Source organism: Ziziphus jujuba, chromosome 10 (assembly GCF_031755915.1).
Source record: "Ziziphus jujuba cultivar Dongzao chromosome 10, ASM3175591v1".
In the NCBI taxonomy this organism is placed as follows: Eukaryota; Viridiplantae; Streptophyta; class Magnoliopsida; order Rosales; family Rhamnaceae; genus Ziziphus; species Ziziphus jujuba.
In genome coordinates, this window is record NC_083388.1 from 25,758,308 (window position 1) to 25,776,847 (window position 18,540).

General features: G+C 32.5%; 3 protein-coding genes across 5 annotated transcripts; 2 read left to right on the forward strand and 1 right to left on the reverse strand.

Moving 5' to 3' along the window:
• Positions 1-1,797: 1,797 nt before the first annotated feature.
• Positions 1,798-6,062, forward strand: LOC107412396 (CBS domain-containing protein CBSX6). Of its 2 annotated transcripts, XM_016020168.4 has the most exons (3): positions 1,799-2,601; positions 2,725-3,091; positions 4,942-6,062. In XM_016020168.4, exons 2-3 carry the CDS (start codon positions 2,748-2,750, stop codon positions 5,873-5,875), a joined length of 1,278 nt encoding a protein of 425 aa, XP_015875654.3. In that variant the 5' UTR covers positions 1,799-2,601; positions 2,725-2,747; the 3' UTR covers positions 5,876-6,062. The 2 variants fall into 2 exon arrangements, with proteins under 2 accessions (XP_015875653.3, XP_015875654.3); XM_016020167.4 differs by having other exon boundaries at positions 1,798-3,091.
• A 4,142-nt stretch (positions 6,063-10,204) lies between these two features.
• On the forward strand, positions 10,205-13,026 carry LOC107412383 (auxin efflux carrier component 5). Of its 2 annotated transcripts, none has more exons than XM_048469336.2 (5): positions 10,205-11,033; positions 11,128-11,213; positions 11,515-11,678; positions 12,414-12,490; positions 12,762-13,026. In XM_048469336.2, exons 1-5 carry the CDS (start codon positions 10,348-10,350, stop codon positions 12,832-12,834), a joined length of 1,086 nt encoding a protein of 361 aa, XP_048325293.1. In that variant the 5' UTR covers positions 10,205-10,347; the 3' UTR covers positions 12,835-13,026. The 2 variants fall into 2 exon arrangements, with proteins under 2 accessions (XP_048325293.1, XP_015875637.2); XM_016020151.4 differs by having other exon boundaries at positions 10,208-11,033; positions 11,521-11,678.
• A 144-nt stretch (positions 13,027-13,170) lies between these two features.
• Positions 13,171-17,510, reverse strand: LOC107412380 (auxin efflux carrier component 5). Its single transcript, XM_060812479.1, is given in 5 exon segments — positions 13,171-14,808; positions 14,976-15,052; positions 16,172-16,329; positions 16,453-16,612; positions 16,615-17,510. Coding segments are annotated over 5 exon segments (1,188 nt in total). The 5' UTR covers positions 17,335-17,510; the 3' UTR covers positions 13,171-14,735.
• Between the last annotated feature and the right edge of the window lie 1,030 nt (positions 17,511-18,540).

The following is an 18,540-nucleotide window of genomic DNA, read 5'->3' on the forward strand; positions in this document are numbered from 1 at the left end:
GACTGTGCTTTGCTCTAATCTGGATTCTTCCTCGACGAATTAAAAAACAATGTTGTCAGAAAACTTAATAAAGGAAAAATAATGTCCCACTTTTTTAATTAAAAAAAAAAAAAAAGAATTTTCAACGCATCAATAATTTGATTTTAAAAGGGTGTAGCTTCGATCTTCATTTTCTCTTGTTAAACTAAATGCATTTCCTTTTTTTTTTTTTTAATAATTTTTTTGGGGTAATAACTAAATGCCCTTCCAATAAGGCAGAGAGAAATAATATTATTATATATATATTGGGTTGTGGAAGAGACTGGAGCACCAATCAGCAGAAGTGGATAAAAAAAATTAAGATTATTTATTCACATATGGGAGAGACATGATTTTATAATATCATACATTATTTTTCTTGTCAGTGAGGAAGAACATTTTCCTTCATGTTGAAGTTTAAATTTTAAGATTTTTAATCTTTTTTGGCTGTCAAAATGAAATAAACCAGAAGTTTTAGTGTACATGTCCTCTTTTCAATCAATTTTATGTTCACAAATTCGAGGACCATGTTATCTTTTTTGTAAATAATTCGTGAACCATGTTATCACTCAAAATACTTGTATAATTGTGCATACAATTATTGAGTGATCAAAGGTGAAAGATCATATGCTTTTTTCCAAAAAAATAAAATCATATGCTTAAAATAATCAAACAAAGTGGAACAAAACGTAAACATATTATAATTAAATAATAATAATATAATAAAAATCTCAACTTGATAAGATGGTTAAAGATTCTATGTTTTGAAGCTGGTCTACTTTTCTCACTTTGATGTATTATAAAACATTACTACTCTACCATAAGACTAGAGATTCATTTTTCTTGAACCATTTTTTACATTTTGATCTTCTTTTTCTTAGAATTGTATTTCTTAAAAAAGAAAAAGAGAAAAAGAAAGGTTCATGAGAAATAAGCTTATAGATAACTTTACTTTATCTTCAACCATATAAATTTTATAGCTAAGTTTACTTTTCCTTCAACCATATTGGCAATTTTAAAGTGAAACCATCACTAGTAATTATCCTTATTTATTTATTTATTAATTTTTTTACTTTTCAGAGAGACCACCAAAAAAAAAAAAAAAAAGTGAATCCACCTTATTGGGGATTACTTTTATTTCTACTTTGTCCGGTGAAAGCAACTGATATACTTCCTTGGATATTGACTTCTACATTAAAGTTAAACAATTATTCTGAAAAAAATAATAATTAAAAAAATAAAAGAAAAAAAAATGAAGTAAATCAAGTTATGTCCATGTTTCTAATTATTTTGAAGTTTCTTTTGGTATCATATAATTATGGAGTAATTTATTATTGCTGGGGTCCATACAAATATGTTTAAAACCTTTAAAAGAAAGACTATGAAAGTTCCCCTGAATTTGTAATCAAATTCATTTTTAATAGCACAAATTTGGAATGATTAGAGCAAAGTTAGCTGTTCCTTTAGAAAGAAAAATAATAAAATTAAATTCAAAGGAGAATTTTTAGACTTTTTTAACATTTACCTATCCGACAGAACAATGAGCAGCCCAAAAGAAAAAGACAGTAATTTATCAAAAAAGAAAAAAAGAAAAAGATAGTATTGATGATTCATATTCTCTACTCGTCCTATTCTTCATGTTTAAAAATGAAAACCTTCTATGATTAATCAAAACCCAATAAAAAAAAAAATATATATATATATATATATATATACAAAAATACAAAATAAATTGAAAAATTTAAAAGAAAAATCAAATAAAAAATCACCAAAAGCCAAAATGCTTAGCGGGTGGAGATATCAAAGAACAGAGGCAGAGGCAGAGGCAGAGCCAAGTCTTGGACAACATTAATTTGCCTTCTTTCATCGAAATCCGATACAGACAAATCCCACGAGCCGACACACACAAATAATTTTTCCGACCAAAAAGGGAAAACTCGAAAATAGTTCACCAAAGTTTTAGATCTTTTTTTTTTTTTTTTTGTTTTTTCCACTTTCATTCATAGTTTCTATATAGATATACAAACGCACCCAAACCCCCGTAGACTCTCTGAGAATTGGACTGTGATTTTGTGTGTTTGAGAGAGAGAGAGAGAGAGAGAGAGAGAGTTATCTTTGATGGGCCTTAGCCTTGGTGTTGTGGCACATCCATGGAAAATTCTCTCACTTCTTTCATTTTTCTGAGCCTTTACAGACTACCCATTACAGGGGTTCACCTCCTCCTCATCTTCCTCCATTCCCTTTTATAACTCTCAATCATCTGCCGGTTTTCCCGGTTATAGCCTCCTCCATTTTCTCTCTCTGTTTTTTCTGTTTTTTTTTTTTTCATCTCCAAGAAAAAATTGTGCATCTTGGGATTTTCCAGAGAAATCTTGAAATAATTCAGTCTCTGTGATTATTTTTTTCTTGTTTATCCGTTAGGTTTATTCAAAATTTTTTTTTCATCTTAAAAATCAAATCTTTTCCCAGAAAAAAAAAAAAAGTTTTCCTGTTTCTTCGGGATTTGTTTGTGGCTAGTGTGAACCTTGAATATTTTCCCCCAAAAAACGATAACCCCAGTTCCTCAACTGAGTTGGAATAGAGGTAGTTTTACAATTTTCATTCTTTCAAAAAAAAAAAAAAAAAAGTCTCTCCATCATGCAAAAATCAACCACACATACAATGAAGATTTCATTTTCGTGTTTATTTGCTCATGTTTCTCGGCAGTTAAAAAAGTGGAAAATTTTTCGATGGCCTCGGTGTTTCTGTACCATGTTGTCGGCGATCTGACGGTGGGTAAGCCGGAGATGGTGGAATTCTGCGAGACAGAGACGGTGGATGCGGCAATCCGAGCAATAGGTGAGTCCACGGAAGGTGGAATACCTGTTTGGAAGAGGAGATCAGTTGCGGGATTGGTGGAGACCAATGAAATGAGGCAGCAGAGGTTTGTGGGTATTCTCAATTCCCTTGACATTGTTGCTTTCTTGGCTAAAAATGATTGCTTGGAGGCTCAAGAAAAGGCCTTGAAGACCCCTGTTTCCGAAGTTGTTGTTCCTAATAATTCCTTGTTGAGACAGGTTGATCCTGGTACAAGGTTTGGCTCTTCATCTTATTATTGATTTCTATGGTTTTATATATAGTCTTTCTTGATTATGATTTGAATTCTACTGATCTTATAATAATAAGGTAGCTTTTTTATTATTTCTCTTGAATCTTTACTATCTTACTAATGATTTGATGTCATGGTTTCTTTTGATGGTGTTGTGAATTTTGGTTGACCGGTACGCTATCAATGAACGTCTTTTTTAATCAATATAAAGGTCTCAACTTTACATGTCTTTTTTGTAGTGTCAGAAGAATCATGCTTTTTTTCATATGGAAGTTGTAAATGTATTTTGTAGAATCTTAATCTACTTTTAGATTCATGAGTTCCTTTTCCTGTGTTATGAATTCTTATCTTTATCATACTTAGATCTCTGCCACATCGTGTAACTATATTCTGTCTTTAAATATTTTAATCTTTTGGTACTATTTATATTTCCTACAATTTATTGTTACTCAGAGCAATTCTGTTTCATTTTAATAGTTACTGCCTTTTCATAACTCACATGTTAGATAGAATCTTCAAATTTTCAATTTGGTGTTTGCAGTGTGTCAATTGAAGAAGTGCTGGTAACTTTGTGATTACGAAGTGATCTTTGTGGTTATACATGTGTGTGCGATAACATTTGTAGAATTGCAGTGTGGTGGTAGTTTTGGGGCAAAGACTGGTGGATATTAGACTAGTAAGGATGGAAGTTTTCCCATTGTTCCATGAAGCCTCCTGTAAAGAAATCTCTGAAAGTTACCTTCGGTAAAATGGAGTCAACTATAACTTAAACTGTCTTTGACTAATAGACAATTAAAATAGCAGTGAAGCACGCTCTTAGGCTGTTTCAGCTAAGTGGGTGGAAATTTAATCAAGTTAAATAAGTTGTCTTGCAATAGGATGTTTTTCTTTTGTTTTCCTTTCAAAGCTACTAGTGCTATTGATTATAAGTAGGAAGGATCTAATATTTCTACATTCTTGCCAATGACTGTTTTATTTCAATCTTTTGTAAGGATTTGGTTATTATTTTGGCATTATGTTTATCAAGTTATGAACCTACTAGATATTGAAGATAATCTGTCGAAGTGGTTAAAGTTTGGACATTGGAGGCTCACTTGTTTATCTTTATGTGGAAGAAGATACTTAAGTGTGAATTAACACTGTTACTGACATAGCCATGATCTGATCTGATCTGATTTACTTGGTCCTACAGAGAACAAATAAAATCTTTTTTGTTAGATGCCAATATTCAGAAAAAGAGGTGGATAAAGAATCTATTAACTTAAGGGATATTCATCTGAAACACTAAAACGTTAAGTAAATGGAGATTTAAAAAAAAAAAAAAAATAATTTCAAGAAAATTGATCCTGAGGATTAATTGCACGGATTTGGTTCTGCCTAAAGTTTGGAAGTAAGATGTAACTAAGACCACAATGATTGAGTGGTTATAGTTTCAAATTGAAAAATATGCATGCATAATACATCTTAAGTTTGAATTTACATACTTAGAAGTGACCAACTATGATTATGGTTGTAGAATACTATGTGGCGTGTTAAAAATCTAGTGGTCTTCATGCTTGATTCCATGTGTTTGAAATGTGATGCATTTTAAGAGAGGGAGAGACCACATAGCTGGGATCATTTCTGTAAACTTGTGTTTCTTGATAAGTGTAAAGATGCACCAAAATATGCTTTTCTATGCTCTGAGATCTTGAGATCTATGGAAACCTTTACCCTTGAGTGGCACACTGAAAGAAAAAAACAAAAAGTGGATTTATAACCCTAATGCTTATGTTTGATTTCTAATTACAGATACATGACTAATGCTCTTTTCTTATTTGCTTGAATGGTGCTAGATTGATCGATGCCTTGGAGATGATGAAGCAAGGTGTGAAGCGTCTTCTTGTCATTAAAAGTGGGGGATGGAAAGGCATGAGCAAGCGATTCTCTATTCTCTATAATGGTAAATGGCTCAAGAACATTGATATGCCTAGCGGGAGCAATAATAACCTTTCTATCAATACCAATTGGCCTTCCTCATCTTCAACCACAAGTCCCCGTGACAGGTTTTGCTGTCTTTCAAGAGAAGATGTTATTCGTTTCATAATTGGTTGCCTTGGTGCCCTGGCACCCCTGCCTCTCTCTTCCATTTCCTCCCTTGGAGCCATTAACCCAAACTACTACTCAATAGATGCCTCCTCCCCAGCCATTGAAGCCACTCGGAAGCTTCCTGGAGACCCAAGTGCAGTAGCTGTAGTGGAACAGACAATGGGCGACCAGTATAAGATCATTGGAGAGATCTCTGCCTCCAAACTGTGGAAATGTGATCATTTAGCTGCAGCATGGGCTTTAGCCAACCTTTCAGCTGGACAGTTTGTGATGGGAGTCGAGGACAATGTCGCTTCAAGGTCACTGCCAGATTTCTCTGTGAATCCAACTGAGGGCAACAACAATCTAGCCAATGCGGGTGGCATCACAAGACAAAGGAAATTCAGCAGCAGGAGTATTGGGTTCAATCCTTCGAGCCCGAGCTTTGGTGTCAGCAGGAGCATGTACAGGGGGAGGAGTGCACCCTTGACCTGTAAGGTAACGAGCTCATTGGCTGCGGTCATGGCTCAGATGCTGTCCCACAGGGCAACCCATGTGTGGGTGGTCGAGGATGAAAGTGACGATGTTCTAGTTGGGGTTGTGGGTTATGCTGATATTCTGGTTGCTGTGACCAAACAACCGGCTAATTTTATTCCTGCAAATCGATCCGTTGAGGGTTTGGCTCATGAAATCCAGAATTGATTTGTTTCCTTCATTGCTTTTCTACTTCTAAATACCCTACTTCTGAGCAATTTCCCAGTGAAAAGTCAAGTTAGAATGTATTAGTGAACTTGGGCTTGTCGGTTTTGCAAACTTTTGAATGTGTTTGTTTATGTTGTAAGTACTACTAATAATGCGAATGAAATCAATCATTTCGTAGTTTGTCGTAGCGGAGGGGGTGAAAAGGCTAAGGATGCTTTACGTAATCTGTTCATGTTAGAATTTGGATGAGGCCCGTGTGGCCCAAAATAACGGTTCCACACACTTATACCCACGTACGTATACACAATAACATGCCCACATTCATCACCTAAATGGTTGAAAAGGAGATCTCTGCTATTTCTTTTTGTTTCTGTGTTATCGTTACCTTGGGACTTAGGATTCTTGGTTGCACGAACTTGTTCTGCCATTTCTGACCACGCTTTAAAGTGGGGCCGAAATAATGAAAATATCACCAGCAATAAACATCTGTAAGCTTGTGTTCAAACTTTCTGAGAAGTACACTCTCGTTTGCCCTTCATTAACTTTTATGTCGAATTTAAAATGCGCAGGAAAAAAAAAAGGAAGGGAAGAAAAAAGTAACATGAAAAAAATAAAAAAAGAAAAAGAAAAACTAGTTACACAAGATCAGACTAACGAGAAAACAAGAACAAACATTTTTCTTCCTTCTGGGCATAGATCAACCTACTTAAAACTAAGCATAGCGTTATGTTTAGCAATTAGTGATGGAGTTTGAGGTTAAACAATTCAATCAAGGCTCAAACTTGAACTGGGTGAAACAAAGAGGGATAAAATGTATAAATTTACAAGTTACAAACCAAATTGAACTTACTGGAAGCTGGGTATGACTATGACAGGGACAGAGATTCACATAAAAAAGGCAGGTAGATTTTTTTGCTTGCAATTAAGAGTGGTCCAAATAGATCTATAGCTGAGCCAGTAACAAGTTGAAGTAGATAAGTTGCAAATGGAATTATATATACATTATTGAGCTTCCATTTAAAGATTGCAGCATCAGATCAACACCATTTGAAGAAGATTTAGGTGCTCCATTTTCAAAGAGATGAGATGCCAAAATTCCTATCAACAAGTTTGTAAAATATTCCTTATTTCAGTCCTCAGCCAAATTGTTCTGATTTCTTCAACTACACCCACTCACTTTGTCCTCTTATATAGTTTTTGTTTTTTCTCATTTTAATTTGTTACATCAAATATATATGTATAATTAAAACAGGGGTACAACATGGTCTTCAATGTCTTCCTAAATGCAGAGCAACTTCACATGTAATGAACAAGAACTAAAGAAACACACTACATTGCATGTATGCATGTGGTATTAAAGTTTAATAATAAAGACCATTGTTTGTGGATATTCTGGTCATTGCATTAAAACCAAAAGACATTTCGCATCTGAATCACAGAGATGACACGTGTCATTTTCGCAGCCTCACATTTTTAGAATTTATTCTTTGAACTTGGATTGTTATGTAAAATGTCAAATGAAAAAAAAAAAAAAATGGAAGGAATAAAAGAATTCAAAAACGCATGCGCACAAAGAAAGGAAAATGAGACAAAGCGTCTTGTCCATGGTAAAATTAAAATTCAAAATTTTATAACCTATGAAGCAGAAAGTTAATGGGCATGCGAAAGGACGAAGTGTCAAAGTGGGTTCCTACTCAGGATGTTATTTGAATGGCTCTCTTCCAAATTGCATTGCCATATAATATCATATCATTTTTCTAATTTTTGTTTTTTTGTTTTTTTTGTTTTTTTGGGGGTAGATGGGAGGGATATTATATCATATCAAGAGGAGTCTTTAATTTTTCCCATATACACACAGCATTTAAGGTCAAACGTCTCAGCCTTGGTTTAAACTGTATGTATACGTATTATTACATTTATACAATAAAATTTCAATAAAGATATTTTTAATTTTTTAAATTGAAAATATATGAACTTAATTTTTTCAAAATTTTATATGCAATATGATATATTATCATTTATCAAATTCAAAAAATCTAAATAATTGGATTCATCTACATGTAAGTTAAAAGTTAAAATTATTTTAATTGGATCCTCGTTATTCATTTATATTTTATATATATATGGGCAAATGTTTATGTGGGTTTTGTATGATACAAGAACTAGGCATCCGAATGGGATTCCTCTCTCTCTCTCTATACATAAACTCTTACTGTTTTGGCATTCACCAAAAAAAAAAAAAAAAAAAAAAATCTTACTGTTTTGGCAGCATTTGTTTAGCGGACTAACAGGGGAGTGGACCAAGTTTTTATTTTATTATTTTTTGTGGTAAATGGGGTGTGGACCAAATTATTAGGTCATTTTGATCTTCTAATTAAAAAAATTGTCTTTGAGACAAGCTAGCTAGGCAGTACTCAAACTTGACGGCAGAGAGTATTTAATGCTGGAAGGTAAACAACAACTTTTAGACAAGGAGCAGGAATTCTATTGCCATATAGCCCCTCGATTTTCAAACCCTTTAGTTCCCTTTGTTTTTCTACAGGTGTTTTGACCTAGTTCAAGCATTGAATTTTCTAGGAGAAAGCAAAGTCCCACATCCAACTTTATGGGTGACTAAGAAGTCACTATGTGGAAATTATATTATGCTATTGACTTTTTTGTTGACATTTGAATACAAAAAAAAAAAAAAACAAATTGTATACTTATTTTTAAGAAGAAGTTTTAATTTAGAACTAGACTAGTTTTATTTCTTCCATTAATTAGAAGAAGAGAAAATAATCCCACATCTTCTAGAGAGAAGGCTGGAATTCCTTTACACGCATCTTAATTTGGGTTCCCAGCAACGTTAATGTGTAAGCAAGAGAGATTCACACCCATGTATACATTCTTAATGTTTTTCAACATTAATTTGACTAAAGAATACTTTTGGGAAACATAAATTTATCAAAAATACTAGAAGACACAAAACCGTTTTGCTTGTTTTTGCTGACCAAACAACTGTTTCTGGACCGCCACACTTGTATATAAAAATGAGTTCTGGCCGCACCTGTGTGATTTGCATGTTAATGAGCACTAGTTGTAGGTACTCATCAAAATATAATAAAATAATTAATTTAATAATATATATATATATATATATATATATATATATTTGAGTGGCTCTATTTCACCAAAAAAAAAAAAAAAAAAAAGAGTGGCTCTAAGTGCTCGAGTACGGATCCATTTAGTAATTTAAGTAGCACATAGTTTAGATATATTTTGAATATGGTAAATAAACAATACACTTTTAATGAAAAACCATCCTATATATATTTTTCAATCAATAAAGGAAAAAACCCATCAACTCATCCAACTAGCTAGCTCCACCATTAAGTAAAATCTTCGCCATAACGAACATATTTCACATCCCATCAATTGGAACCAAAGAAAAGAAGAATATAATGAGTGGAGTTTGAGTTCATCAAAATATATAAAGCTATAGCATACATAATTTTCATTAGCAGGATATCTACATTTGCTTCAAGAAATATATATATATATATATATATATATGTAAATATATATATTTATATTTATATGTAGAACTTGGATACGATCCACATATATATTATCTGGAAATGGAACTTATTCTATATGCTTAGGAGACATGGGTATAAAAATTAATTTCCAAGAACTAACAGCGCTTCAAAGATTTTTATTCCTTTGAAAATGAATGGATTGAAGCGGCATATAAAGTAAGAAGCAATTTCTGTATATAACGTGGTACGTTTAGTTATCTACATTATTAATCTTATTCATTAGCAGCAAAGAAACTTTTTCGGAGGGTATTGCTTCTTTGTCTATATTTCATTGTACATGTCACATCTAATTTTTTTAAGCACGCACTTAAAGGTAAATCAATGGTGAGAAACAATAAAACCAAAAAGTTGAACAAAAACCATAAAATTAGAACACTATAATTTGGCAAAGTTGGGTGGAATTATTGCTGGACCTCATTCCTTATTCTATAAAAGATTGCTGACCATAACGCAAACCCACTGGTGAAAGTAACACTGCAATTTCATGCACTTATACAACAATAAAAATAAAAAAAATAAAAAAGAAAAGAAAACCTTGTGTCATTCTTCAAGAATCCACGGCATAGAATCGTGTACACCCATCAACCCATCTCCACAATAATAATAACAAAAGGAGAAAAAATGCTTTTATACCTATATGAAAATACTCCTCCTCAAGAAAATATAAGAAATAATAAGAGAGAAAGGAACAAAGTTGGCTTTTGTCTCTGCATGCATAATATTATATATATACCTTATAGTCTATATGTTTGATGCACAAGTTACATTCTTCTAAACAGTGCTTCAAACCCCCTCCACCCCCAAAAAAAAAAAAAAAAAAAAAAAAAAACCTAAGTTATAACTAGGCCGTTTCTTTGAAGGGGTTTCGATATATAGACTTAGAAATCAGTGAAGATGATAGGTTGGGATGATGTTTACAAGGTGGTTGTTGCTATGGTTCCACTCTATGTTGCACTCATATTAGGCTATGGCTCTGTCAAGTGGTGGAAAATATTCACACCCGAACAGTGTGGTGCAATAAACCGCTTCGTATGCTTCTTCACCCTCCCTCTCTTCACATTCGAGTTCACAGCCAACGTCGATCCTTTCAAATGGAACTTGTTGTTCATTGCCGCGGACGCCATTTCTAAGCTCATAATCGTGGCGGTTCTTGCCTTCTGGGCTAGATGTAGTAGCAAAGGAAGCTATCGCTGGTCCATAACAAGCTTCTCTTTGTGTACTTTAACCAACTCATTAGTAGTAGGAGTTCCACTGATGAAAGCCATGTATGGCCAGATGGCTGTTGATCTCGTCGTCCAATCCTCAGTCATTCAGGCTATCATATGGCTCACCATTCTTTTGTTCGTATTGGAATTTCGACGAACAGGATTGGACATTTCTTCAACCACAAGTAACGGAGACTCTGGAGTTCAATCACTTGATCAGCCAGGGAAGGATTTGGAGGGAGATATAGAAGTCATGGCGAGTAGTAGTAGCCCGTCTTTCTGGTCTTTAATGAAAGTTGTTTGGTACAAACTTGCTATGAATCCGAACTCATATGCAGTTTTTATAGGCATTGCCTGGGCTTTTGTCGCAAATAGGTATGTATGTATGTGTATGTTTATGAGTATTAGTTAATATACAAATTCTATTGGTCTAATTTTCCTCATCCATTGATCAAAATGCTTACTGCAGCTGGCATTTTCAGATGCCAAGCATCATGGAAGGATCTATTTTGATCATGTCAAAAGCTGGTACAGGCACTGCCATGTTTAGTATGGGTGAGTTAAAAATATATATATATATATACTCAAAATTCTTTTTATTCATTAGTGTTTTTCTTGGTTCTTGATCAATATTCTTTAGTTATGTAGTGCTAAGAATAGAAGGGTGTAAGATGTTATCTTTTTCGAATATTACCTATCAACCACGTGTCTGTGTTGTTAGTTTGTGTATTTCTCTCTATATATTAAAACTAGATTGTTTTAAAATTAAACTATACATTTCAACAAAACAAAAACTTAATGAATATTAAAAAAATCGTAAAGAAAAACATATAAATGTATGGGCGTTGTTTATAAGATGCAGGGATATTCATGGCGCTTCAAGAGAACGTAGTCGCTTGTGGAACAAGTCTAACAATATTTGGGATGGTTTTGAGGTTTATAGCAGGACCAACAGCCATGGCTATTGGCTCTATTGCTGTGGGTTTGCGGGGTGATGTTCTACGCGTTGCTATAATTCAGGTACTCTAATCTAATCCCTAAATTATGCCTGCGTCTAATTAATAAATTGTGCTTCATGCATGTTCTATAGAATTTGATACAAATAAATTTGTAGTATTGTGACTGACGTTAGAATGAATATATGCTTCTAATTGTGATTCGCTGAAAAAGAAAAGTTGAATTGCTTGGTGATAGCCACTTGCTATTCAAAAGAAAATTAATTTGAACATTCTAGAACTAAATAATAATAATAATAATAATAATAATCATAATACCAAATTAATTTTGTGCTGATTCAGTCATTCTGTTTGTTAGTGAGTTGATGTAATTAGGCTTGGTTTTGTGATATAAATATATATAACCAAGCAATGAAAGTGCATGACAATGTTATTTGTGGATGGGATCTAACTCGAAGAACCACAAAGAGACGTCACATATATATATATATATATATGTATGTATATAACCGCCATGCCCATTTTTGAGTACATATAGCATTGGAAATATTATAATTTTTCCCTCTTTTTGGACCAACTCATCCTCTTTTATTTCTTTTTGTTATTATAAGAAATTTTGCAGCCAAAGCTGCACAATAGGAATTTTATTTTAACTATGTATTTACAACAATACTTGTTCTAAGGAACAAACTTAGTCAATTACTAATTTAAGCAGTCCCATAGTCTCTTCATTGCTAATAGAGAACGCTGGATGTCCCCTGTTTTGTCTCTGCTCATAATTTGGTTATTTGTTTTGCAGGCAGCATTACCACAATCCATTACATCCTTCATCTTTGCTAAAGAATATGGACTACACGCAGAAGTTCTTAGCACTGCGTAAGCTGCTTTTTCTTCATAATTACACTTTTCTTTTTTATTAAAACATCGAAGAGAGATTTCAACCAGGTTGAGATTTGAACTCAGCATTAGGTCAAACTTACGAATAACACTCATAATTAAACCTCAAAAAAAAAAAAAAAGGTGTTTTGCATATGAACATTTTCATTATTCCTAAAAGTTATTATTTTTTTATAATCGAAATGCATCATATGTATTAATTGGTAAGTATTAAAATTGACTCTAATTGATTTATTTGAATTGATGGCAGGGTTATATTTGGCATGATTGTGTCCCTTCCTGTGTTGATTGCTTATTATGCTATTTTAGAGTTTGTACATTGATCCTGCTGCACATGCAACTCTACTTTGCGATAGAGGGTCACAGAGGAGATTTGTGGGGTCCTCTTTCTTGTTCTCATAATTTTCATTTCGGTCTCTTTTTAATTATTTATTTTTATTATTCCCTATTCTCTTAATTATTGAACCACTGGAAGTAAATTGAAGTCTAATTTTTGGAAAACCATATTAATAATCTTTAGCATGGTCATCCTCTCATCTCAAGGAAGCTTGGAGTTCATAGATATCTCATTTTTGCTTTCATTCTAGTTATTACCATCAAGGTGAACATCAATTAAAATGAGGAATAAAAAAAAAAAAAAAGTGGGAATTCATGGCACCATGGCAAAATATTTTTATATTGTAGGACTAGAACATTTATAATTAGTGCTATGTTTTGGGAAAATTGGGACAGATTAAGAAAAACAAGCATGTCCATTTGCTTAAACAAAACTTGGTGACGTTAATTCCAAACCAACTTTTAATCAGACAGTCCAAGGAGCAGTCAATGAGCTAGAATTCCAAGCAACCTTCTATTGTTTTTTAACAAATTTTTAACTTATTGTGTTTTAGATTTTACATGAGAAGGAAATGGTCTTTTGAAACTATTTTAAGAATATTTGAGAATAAAAATTAATGTAAATCCCCTGTCTTGGTGGGATACACGATAAGGCATGTGATATTAATAAAAAACATACAAAATTCAGAATCCATATATATGACTTTAACCAAAAGTAGCCAAAATTTAAATTAAAGCCAATGAGTTATCCTTTATGTTATAGCAAATGATTAAAAGCTGTAACCAACAAAATAACCTCAAAACTTAAACCAAAAGATGCATGAATCATTCCAAAATAAACTACCCCAATAATCATTGAGAGCCATCCTTTTATAATCACAAACTTATCAAAATAAATAAAATTTTATATTGGATTAAAATTTTCCCTAGAAGCAACCAAACTTGAAGATAAATATAATATATTCTTTAAAACTAGGCTTATATTATTGCGGTTTATGTCTTGCGAGAGAGAGAGAACTAACTAAGTCATGTTTATTACCGATCATTCGGGACTATGGCAACGATGGTTAACCAAAAGTTTATTCCTAATATTAGCTATTTTACTTCGTTATTGTTATACGAAATTATGTTTCATTAAAAGTAGCTCTTGCTATTTGTCCCCAAAAAAAAAAAAAAAATCACTCTTTCTTCAAATTAATTGGAGACTTTATATAATGACCAAGAACAGATACATAATAAGCATGCGATTGCCACTAGTATTTTAGTGTCCAAAAGTCAATATGACTTAAAACAAAAAAATTTAATAACTAATTAGTTTATGTAGATGTGCAAGCCAAATATAACAAGTATTGAAATACATGTCCCAGCAGCTTAGTGGTAAAGCCATATTATTTATTTGATACAAGTTTAAATTCCCTCACCTCAATATTAACAAATATAAATAAATAATAAAAACGCATGACCCTAACCAAAAGGTTACCAACTTTCCAAATCAGCAAGATTTTCTATCTGGTTAAATTATTATGGGATAAAAAATAAAAAAAAAATTAAATATGGGATAATAAAGTATTATTATTAGATCTTGATAACGGAATATAATTAACCTTATAAATTTTAGTTATGTAGATATTCATCTTCGTTATTAAAGAGCTTGGAAAAGAACTTAGAAATTATGTATGAAAAGGCTGCAATGATGATGGTGAGAATACTTATAGAATGGGAGATATGAAGTCCAAACCTCTCTGAGATTCAATTAGGATAATGGCCATATTAAAGATTACATATAAGCTTAGACTAATTTTATATAGTTTGTATACATAGATAGTTTAATTGAGAACAAAAAACAGGACCCACAATCTCTCCCTCTCTGAAAGTCTAATATATGGGGTCAATGTATGGACTCCGAGACAGCATAATAAGCGATCAATACCGGAAGAGACGCCAACATGCCAAATATCACCCTGCCATTGATTAAAACATTATCAATCAGGCTCAAATTCCAAATACTTAATTTTTATTTTTATTTTTTGTTTGTTTGTTGGGGGAAGGAGTAAAACTAAAATTGGTGATGTATATGGAGAACATATAATTAAATATTAATTATGATTTATGAGTAGAAGCAGCTTACGCAGTGCTAAGGACATCTGCATGCAATCCATATTCTTTAGCAAAGATGAAGGATGTAATGGATTGTGGTAATGCTGCCTGCAAACATTTATAACAAGCAAATTCCATTCCAGGTATTCATTAGTAATTGGAGGTTAAACTATTTATTAAATCACTAATTAAAATTTTGTTTCCTGAGAGAAAGTTTATGAAAACAGTAGTGCGTAAATTAATTCAAAATTTTATTTTTTTTTTAAATAAAGAGTACATAACAAAAGCTAAGAAGGGGCTAGAGAACAACAACAACAACACTTTGACAATGGAAGACTTGGAGAAGACGATGACGTTTTGCTCAAAGCAAATGTATTTATATTTACCGTAATATGGTATTAGAGACATTTTACTAATTAATTAATCACAGCTCTTATTTATTAAGGGGTAAAAAAAAAAAAAAACACTATTATTTAATCCACGAAACAACAGCTAATCGCTGACAAACCCAACGACTTTAACGGCCGCCAAACGTATAAATCCGGAAGGTACTACTATCGCTAGATTCCCGTAGACAAGTGATCAACTGTATATTCTAATAAATACAACCTTAACTGAATTACTAACTGTAGACGATAATTGTCAAAAAATAGTAATTATTATAATAAATATATGATGCAAAAATCCTACAATTTTATAGATGGAAAAGTGATTTGACTTTCCTAAAATTGTAAAAATTAAAGCTTTCTTCAACAAGTTGCCAACATCTACATCTACACGTTGCGTACAATATTCAACCTTCTTCTCCCTTGCATGCATCACATTAATTAAGACCATCTATTAATTAATCTAATGGCCAAAGTATGTGATGACCAAAAAGCATAAATAAATTTAGGAGATCATTTTCATAAATAGGTCATTTTTTTTTCTGGTAATTAAATTTAAGTGCTCATATAATATAATTGATAAATATATATATATAGTTTTGATCTTTTGAAAATTATATTTCAAATTATAATTAGATATATGATAATGTGTCAAGTTCTCAGAGTTGGAATTTGGATTTTTTTTTCTTTTTTTGGTTTTAAATAATTAATTTATTTAATGTTACCTTTTTTTTTTTTTTTTTGAAATAAGGTTACTATGTTTTCCATTATTAAAATTTAGAAGCTAATGTTCAGTAGATCAATCCTTTATGTACAAAAAAAAAAAAAAAAAAAATTGTACCTGAATGATAGCAATACGTAAAACATCACCGCGCAAGCCCACAACAACAGAGCCAATAGCCATAGCTGCTGGTCCTGCTATAAACCTCAAAATCATCCCAAACACTGTCAAACTTGTTCCACAAGCAATTATCTTCTCTTGAAGCGCCATGAATATTCCTGCATATAATTCTAATTAATAGTCACTACTAGTTAATTTTAAAAGGACACTAATAATCAATCAAAATTTTTTTAATAATCTATGCAATATTAATAAATATATGGTTGTTTTATTATACTCACCCATGCTAAACATGGCAGTTCCTGTCCCAGCATTTGACATTATCAAAATTGATCCTTCCACAATGCTTGGCATTTCAAAATGCCACCTATTTGCATTAATTCCATGAATTAGAAACAGCAATATCTCAATTCTTTTTTTACAATAATCAAATATAAATCTTGATTAGTTTACCTGTTTGAGATAATAGCCCATGCAATGCCTATATAAACTGCATATGAGTTTGGATTTGCAGCAAGTTTTTGCCCCACGACCTTAAAAAAAGACCAAATAGATGGGCTACTGGTACTACTGTCGTTCATCTCCGCCATCACCTCCATGTTTTGCTCTAAATCATCATTTTGTGCAGGTAGTTGATCAACTGGCTGAACTCTAGGGTCTTTACTACTAGTGTTCGAATAAATATCTAAACCTGTTCGTCGAAATTCCAAAACGAACAAAAGCAAAGTGAGCCATATGATAGCCTGAAAGACAGAGGATTGAACGATTAGATCAACTCCCATTTGGCCATACATGGCTTTGCCTAAAGGCACACCTACAACCAAAGAACTTGTTAGAGTGCACAAAGAGAAGCTTGTTATCGACCAGCCATAGCTTCCTTTGCTACTGAACTTAGCCCAGATGGCAATCACCACTACGATTATGACCTTGGAAATGACATCCGCACCAATGAATAGATAATTCCATTGGAAAGGATCGACAGAGGCTGTGAACTGGAATGTGAAGAGTGGGAGGGTGAAGTAACAAACAAGGCGATTTATTGCATCTCCTTGTTCGGGTGTGAATATTTTCCACCATTTCATAGAACCGTACCCTAACATGAGTGCAACATATAGTGGTGCCATGGCCACCACAACATTGTAAATATCTCCCCAACCTATCATTTTCTTTGCTAATTGTATATCAAAATCCTTTCAAGAAAGTGCCTACTTTCTTTGGGATTTCAAGCACTATTTGGAAGCTTTTAGTCTGGTTGTCTAGCAATACATGAACTAGGGGGTGTATTTATATGCATGCAGAGAGAGCCAATTTTTTACTTTCTCCTTTTTATTTATTTATTTTTTTTAAGAGAAACATGTGCGACTCTCACTTCTTTTTTTTTTTTTTTTTTTTTTTTTTTTTTGTGTGTGTGTGTGTGTGTGTCTCTCTCTCTCTCTCTCTCTCTACACTGGTAGATAAAATCTTAATTTTTAAACAATATATATTCATTAAGTGCTTTTTTATTCCTCTATTTTTACATATTCAATTTTTGGTATTGGAGGGAATTGTACATAAGCAAATTGACATAATTACTTAACTTTAATTTCTTTCTTTCCTCCGATCTATCCATTTTTAGATGAATTAACTTTGGTAGGGTTAGAAGGATTCCATGACCCTTGTCTTCTTATAAACATGAATTCATTCTCCATCCTCTCTCATTTCTCTCCCATATATTTCTTCCACCTACCTTAACATTAAACATAATAGTAATAATAGTAAACAGAGAGAATCTATGAGAGGATTCTTGGTATAATAATTAAACAAAGATACAAGATTGGTTTTTATATTAGGAAATAATCTAACATCTTAACCAACTGATGGCTAATAGAATGCCACGTAAGCTAACAACAATGACTGAAGTCAAACTATGCTGTAACTCTTAAATCCACGTCAGTATATAACTGTCTCTTTAAAGAATGCTGACTATGAAGCAAATCTATTGGTCCTCCATTACCACATTTTTCATGCAGTACCTCCAAAATTAAATATATGATTCTAAGAATCCAATGGCATAAAATCTTACATGCCCACCAGCCCATCTCTGCAATATTAATAATAAGATCAAAACGATCAGAAAAATGCTTTGCACAAGCACTGCTGTCTCTATCACTACCATATTCATAAATTTTCTTCTAGAACCCATTATATAATAAAAAGTTTTTTACTCACTTTTTGATAATAACTTCATATACCTTAAAACCTTGTCTTTAGTGATCTACTCTGCTAGCAACAATCACTAACTGGGATAAGAATATTTTGTAACAAAGACAAATTTTGAAGTTTTTATGGTAATTTCGAAATCAAATCCATTAAATATATGGAAAGTAATT

What these genes read in the sequence shown, in the direction of transcription:
- LOC107412396 (XM_016020167.4), top strand. Translation starts at nt 2,748, where the DNA reads ATGGCCTCGGTGTTTCTGTACCATGTTGTCGGCGATCTGACGGTGGGT. An exon ending in CAGGTTGATCCTGGTACAAG is followed by an intron (nt 3,092 to 4,941) that starts GTTTGGCTCTTC and finishes GAATGGTGCTAG; the next exon opens with ATTGATCGATGCCTTGGAGA.
- LOC107412383 (XM_048469336.2), top strand. Translation starts at nt 10,348, where the DNA reads ATGATAGGTTGGGATGATGTTTACAAGGTGGTTGTTGCTATGGTTCCA. An exon ending in TGGGCTTTTGTCGCAAATAG is followed by an intron (nt 11,034 to 11,127) that starts GTATGTATGTAT and finishes TGCTTACTGCAG; the next exon opens with CTGGCATTTTCAGATGCCAA. An exon ending in GCAGAAGTTCTTAGCACTGC is followed by an intron (nt 12,491 to 12,761) that starts GTAAGCTGCTTT and finishes AATTGATGGCAG; the next exon opens with GGTTATATTTGGCATGATTG.